Raw genomic sequence first — 5,379 nt, 5'->3', positions numbered from 1 at the left:
GTCGCAGTCATAAAAGAACCACAGTTGCCTATCCCTGCTCTAGAACAACACGCACCCCTCGAGATATATCTGGCCCTACCCTGGCCATGCTTCTGGAAACCAAGCTCTTCCTCAGACCTTGTATTAGTGTGTGTATTAGGTCCTGTGTGTGCTTCATTGCTTTGTTTTGTTTTTAATTGTGGGTTTCCCCCCCCTCAGGGTTAGGATTTTAAATGGTATTTTATATCATCGAAGCTTTAGAAGAGCTGGGACTTCATAATTTAATAAAATAAAATAATGAACATGTTGCACATAGGTTCGACAGCTTCATAAACAAGTTCTCCAATTATATGCAAAACCTTTCATGTGTAGATAAGCTGAGTTTACTGCTTCACCTGTGTTCCATTTCCTACTTACGTTCATTAGTAACATGGCACTACGTGGGCCCATACCACAAACACAAGAAAGGCATGTATTGCTTGTTAAAAAAATTGCTGGGGATAAATTCTAAACATTTTTAGGATGCTAACCAACCAGTATGGTTGAACAAGTGAAACTATGTTGAGACAGCCTGAGCTAAAACTGTCTGAAAAATATCTGGATGGTATTCTGCCATGGATAACGAGGACAGTCTTTTAAATGAAAAAGTTGGCCTTAGGGTGCAAATTATGGACTGTTTTCAGATTGAGCAAAACAACTCAAATTGTGCAATGAATGGGGCATTCTCCTTGGCTTGGGTGGCTTTTCGTTCTGCTCTGGGTCCAAATAGGCTCAATTCCTGAACTGCCACGTTCAGCCAGATCCCTCTTTGAGCCAAGCAAACATTGTTACCAGGGTGCCCCACCCAAAGCTCCAAGTATTATCCTCTAGTTCCCAGTCTCTGTCCTTGAGGGTCAGGGACAGAATATTAGGAACTAGCAACATTAACTACTATATAGGTAGCTCTTGATGTACAGCACTTCATTCAGTGACCGTTCAGTTACAATAGCACTGAAAAAAAGAGACTTATGACCATTTTTCACACTTACGACTATTGTAGCATCTCCATGGTTACATGAGCAAGATCCAGATGCTTGGCAATTAACTCATATTTATGACAATTGCAGTGTCCCAGGGTCATGTGATCACCTTTTGTGACCCTACAAGCAAAGTTAATGGGGAAGCCAGATACACTTTACAACCGGGTTACTAACTTAGCAACTGTAGTGATTCTCTTAACAATTGTGGCAAGAATGGACGCAATATAGAGCAAAACTCACTTAACAGTCGTTTCAATTAACAACAACATTTTTGGCCTCAATTGTAGTTGTAGGTTGAGGACTACCTGTAGTATCAGGTTTAAATGCATAGAATGGCTATTTTTATAAAGCACTTTTTTTTGCAATCTAATTTGAACCAATAGCAAAAAGCAGTTCTTAACAGCTGTTGACAATCTTACCCATTAGAATTTCACACTTCTGCATTTCTTACGAATTCACTACATTTTAACACAGAGAGCTCTAATCCCAGTTCTGATGAACCATCACCACAAAAAGAGAGCCCAACTCTTTCCAGAGTTGCTTCTGAATTTCTCAGCTTCTCCTTCTTCCTGAAATGCCTTGTACTATCAACTTTGAAGGGAAAGGTGATGACTCTGGCAACCCATTTCTGTGTTCAGTGGATGTAAGGAAGATTCTAGGTTGAATGTAATCATTTACGCCCACCAAGCAAAACAAAACTTTGCTTTACTGCTTCTTCAGGATTCTCACTGTCTTGAAGTTGGCGCTGATTAGAAGCAATCATAGGATAGCAGTTTCAGTTTCGCGTGCCTGGTTGAATGCAATCAAGCTGTCTGTATTCTGCACGAAGTAGCTATTACAGTGTTCCATCCTGCCTAATGTACACAGATGACTCAACAGTGAAACACCACCAGAGAATGACAAAAAAGGAACTTTGAGGGTCAGTGATCAATATAAAGTTTGAAAAAAGTGGAGTTGGGTGATACAACTAAATTGGCCTGTGGCTATTGTCATTTGCAGAGTCACATACAGGGAATGCCGAGCAGATAATACTGAGTGGCAAATGCAAGAGGAGTTGGTGCGCAAATTAGAAGATCGGGTGAGTGCAATCTTGACAGAAAGGGACGTGCTTAGAGGAAATCACATTCCACTAACTAATCTAACTGCACCCAGCCTAGATTATCTCCCATAATTCTTAGCTATGGCTATGCTAGTTGGGGGATTCTGGAAGATAAAGCCCATAAAACTCAGGATGATCTAAATCAAATTGAGTTCTCCGTGTTATGTCACTTCCATAACCAAACATAGTAACAAGAGGTATTATTAACCATTTCAGGGCAACCCTGAAGTTTGCAAACCTATCACTTTCAAATGGGGAAAAACCTCAAAGCAAGAAAACCACCCCCCAATAGCCAAATATAGTTTAAATGTGTTTACACTTATTGTTCAATCCCTAAAAAGTTGGAAAGAAGAATAGAATGGGAAAATTGCAAATACAAATGAAGGCAGAGGCACAATTTTAAGACATCCTTATATTCCCAAGCTCTGGGCTCCATCATTGTTAACTATATGAAGAATTTTCCTATAATATGGGGTCAGATGACATGATAAATGGGAATATGCATATTCTCAATAAAGTTGAATGATTCATTTAGAAACTGACTGTAGTTTTCCCATCTTTGTTCTCTGATGCAGCTGGCACAAGAAAAGCAGAAACTGGCTGTTATGAGGGCAGAGCTAGCATTAACCTCCCATTCACAGCTTCCATATGGGTCAGGGCTCATCAGGAGTGAACTTGTGAATGAGATCTGTGTTTCCAACCACCACAGGGTAAACAGCAATTCAGGTGAGAAGTGCATCGTGGGAGAGTGGAAGCAAGCTCAATTTCTAAATTTCAAATGTTAAGATTACAGGAGTTTGCATCAGGATGAAGGATCAAGTTCTGCTATTTGTCTAGATAGGACAGGAGGACGATTACAAAAACCCACCTGGGACGCGTAAGGCTGAAGAGTGAGCATTAAAAAAAAAGCAGAATGGTGTGGGTAGAAGTTGAGCCATTTTGAGTGGGAACAACTAGAGTCTGCTAGACCTACGTTCTAAGTTCTGCTTCAGAATTCTAGTTTCAGCAATACTCTGACAAAGTGAAATACAACCTAGGTTCTAGGCCTTCACTTTATACAAATAAGAATCATTTATTTGCTTAATATGTAGAGGCAGTGCCACTTAACAGCTTAAGTCCATTGATAAACAAGTTTCTGCACTTTATGAGGCTGCTCAGCATGATGGTTAGTTAGATCCAGTAGGGAGCTAACCAGCAGCTTCTGGATTTATATGATAGTGAATTTTTATTTGCTGTACCTGAAGACTTGCTTACAAGTTGTCAGAGTCAGCTTTTACATCTGTAGAAGCAGTATCAGATTTCTAGTATTTAGAAAGCAAAGGCTTTCAAGAAAGCAGAAAGGAAATAGGACCGGAAGACTCCAGAAAGTAGATGATTGCCTGAGTAATTACTTTTGTTACCACAGTGAAAAACCCCAGCATGGACTATTACCGGCATACCACAACCCGCCCACCCTTGACATATGCTGCCCTGATTTGTTGGGTAAGTTATTGCAAAATATGCCAACTTCACACAAATAGCAATTTTGACTGTGGCTGTTTTAAAACAGGATGCATACTTTTGCAAGCTCATTCTCCTCCAATCCTACTTCCTTAAGAGTACTGAACGCACTTGCAAATGATGCTGTTTCCCCCTATGCTCTTACCATACACATTTTCTCTTCCTAGCTACAGTAGTATCCCATATCCACAAGTACTTATTCTCTGTATTTTTTAAAAAGTCACATTTTACCAGTATCTATTTTTGTAAGCTGCAGCTTCAGGTGTGTTATGGAACTGCAAAACTCAGGTTGTTTGGGGGTGATAAAAATAATATTGGGACAAAGAGGCTGCTGGTTTTCCTTTGTACACAAACATACCAATGTCCTTTTCAATAAAGAGGTATGCTATGAAGTACTGATGTTATTATGATTTGCAGGCCATTCTAGAATCTCCCAAGAAACAACTCAGCCTGAGTGAAATTTACCATTGGTTCAACAATTTTGGCTACTTCAGACACAACACTCCTACCTGGAAGGTGAGCTGATCTCAGGTTTGAACCCCAAAGAGGAAAGATGAAACTGAAGTTTGTGGGAAAAGAGGTGCTTCCATATGAAATTGGCAGGAAAAACCAAAGTAACAGAAAAGAGAGAGAGAGAGAGAGAGACGTGCCTAAATTAACTTCAGAATTTGGAAGTAAGCCTAAGTATTTCAGTTCAAAATATAAACAAATCACAGAAGCACACCTAACTGATTATGATGAGAGTAAGTCACTTCTAGGCAAGATTTGTGGCATACAAATGTAATAAATAAATAAAAGTAAAAAATAAAGTTGGAAATTGAATATAAAATACGAGGAAGGAATACCCTGAAACAATTGGGCACGACTTAGAACTATACAGAAAAAACTTCAGAAATACTGAAGGTAATTGATTCCACCCTATGTAAGAGTGAAAGATCTCATTCGCATGCAAATGGTGCTAGATACCAAAGTCTTAAGACAGCATCCCTGGAAAGCAAAGCCATGTTTTGCTTTAAACGACTATAATCAATCCAAATGGGGCATACTGGGGATAGGGAGACCAATGAACTGATTTGGTAAGAGGCAGCTGCTGTTATAGAACGTTACCTAGTTCTATAATAGACCCTAAACATATTCTTGCTAACAATTTATAGATGATTTGCTTTAGAAATTAAGTTCAGAACAAGTTAAGATCAAAGTTAAGGGGTAGAAGAGCAAATAAAGGAGCATTAAGACCAGACTGTAAAGAGAATATCGGGATATCTACCTGTTGAAAGCATGGGAAAGGTGATTTGGAAGGCGCAACCTGAATGAAGACTCTGGCTTGAAGAATGCAAGTTTAACCATCACTGTCTTTCTTCAATCCACAGAATGCTATTCGACACAATCTGAGCTTGCACAAATGCTTTGTCCGAGTGGAGAATGTCAAGGGAGCTGTCTGGACAGTGGATGAACTTGAGTATCAGAAGAAAAGGACCCAGCGTTGTGCTACTTATCCATACCCAGTTCTGCTCAACCAAGGCGTGCATGGTTCTGTTGCACCATTCGAACCCACTGGTCAGCCAAGAACACGTCTTCCCACTTTTCTGGTTTCCCAGGAACCCCTGTGAGCTGAGCTGACTCTCCCCCATCAGACACAAAGACAGCAGTGTTCAAGACCCTGTTTCCAAGCTATATGGATGGAGAAGCATCAAATTTGGAGGCAGAACATTTTGAAGTAGACACAGCCTAAACCGGTCACGCGCTGCAGCGTTGTGTTAATTCACAGCAGCAGTCCTAGTA

At 40.1% G+C, this 5,379-nt stretch overlaps 1 protein-coding gene across 1 annotated transcript; it reads left to right on the top strand.

The window, feature by feature from the left end:
• Positions 1–253: 253 nt before the first annotated feature.
• On the top strand, positions 254–5,228 carry FOXP3 (forkhead box P3). Its single transcript, XM_083357128.1, has 5 exons — positions 254–2,076; positions 2,673–2,823; positions 3,503–3,579; positions 4,015–4,113; positions 4,968–5,228. The coding sequence occupies exons 1-5, from the start codon at positions 2,041–2,043 to the stop codon at positions 5,205–5,207; spliced, it is 603 nt and encodes a 200-aa protein (XP_083213254.1). The 5' UTR covers positions 254–2,040; the 3' UTR covers positions 5,208–5,228.
• The last annotated feature ends 151 nt before the right edge of the window (positions 5,229–5,379 follow it).

The sequence above is a fragment of the Vipera ursinii genome (assembly GCF_947247035.1).
Source record: "Vipera ursinii genome assembly, chromosome: 2".
NCBI lineage: Eukaryota > Metazoa > Chordata > Lepidosauria > Squamata > Viperidae > Vipera > Vipera ursinii.
The sequence above is the reverse complement of the archived record's forward strand: the minus strand, read 5'-3'. Positions and strand labels throughout refer to the sequence as shown.

Bases quoted from the DNA above. Each gene is read 5' to 3' on its own strand.
- FOXP3 (XM_083357128.1), top strand. From the start codon at position 2,041: ATGCAAGAGGAGTTGGTGCGCAAATTAGAAGATCGG. The intron at 2,824-3,502 runs GTGAGAAGTGCA...TTGTTACCACAG, and splicing joins CAGGGTAAACAGCAATTCAG to TGAAAAACCCCAGCATGGAC. The intron at 3,580-4,014 runs GTAAGTTATTGC...TATGATTTGCAG, and splicing joins ATGCTGCCCTGATTTGTTGG to GCCATTCTAGAATCTCCCAA.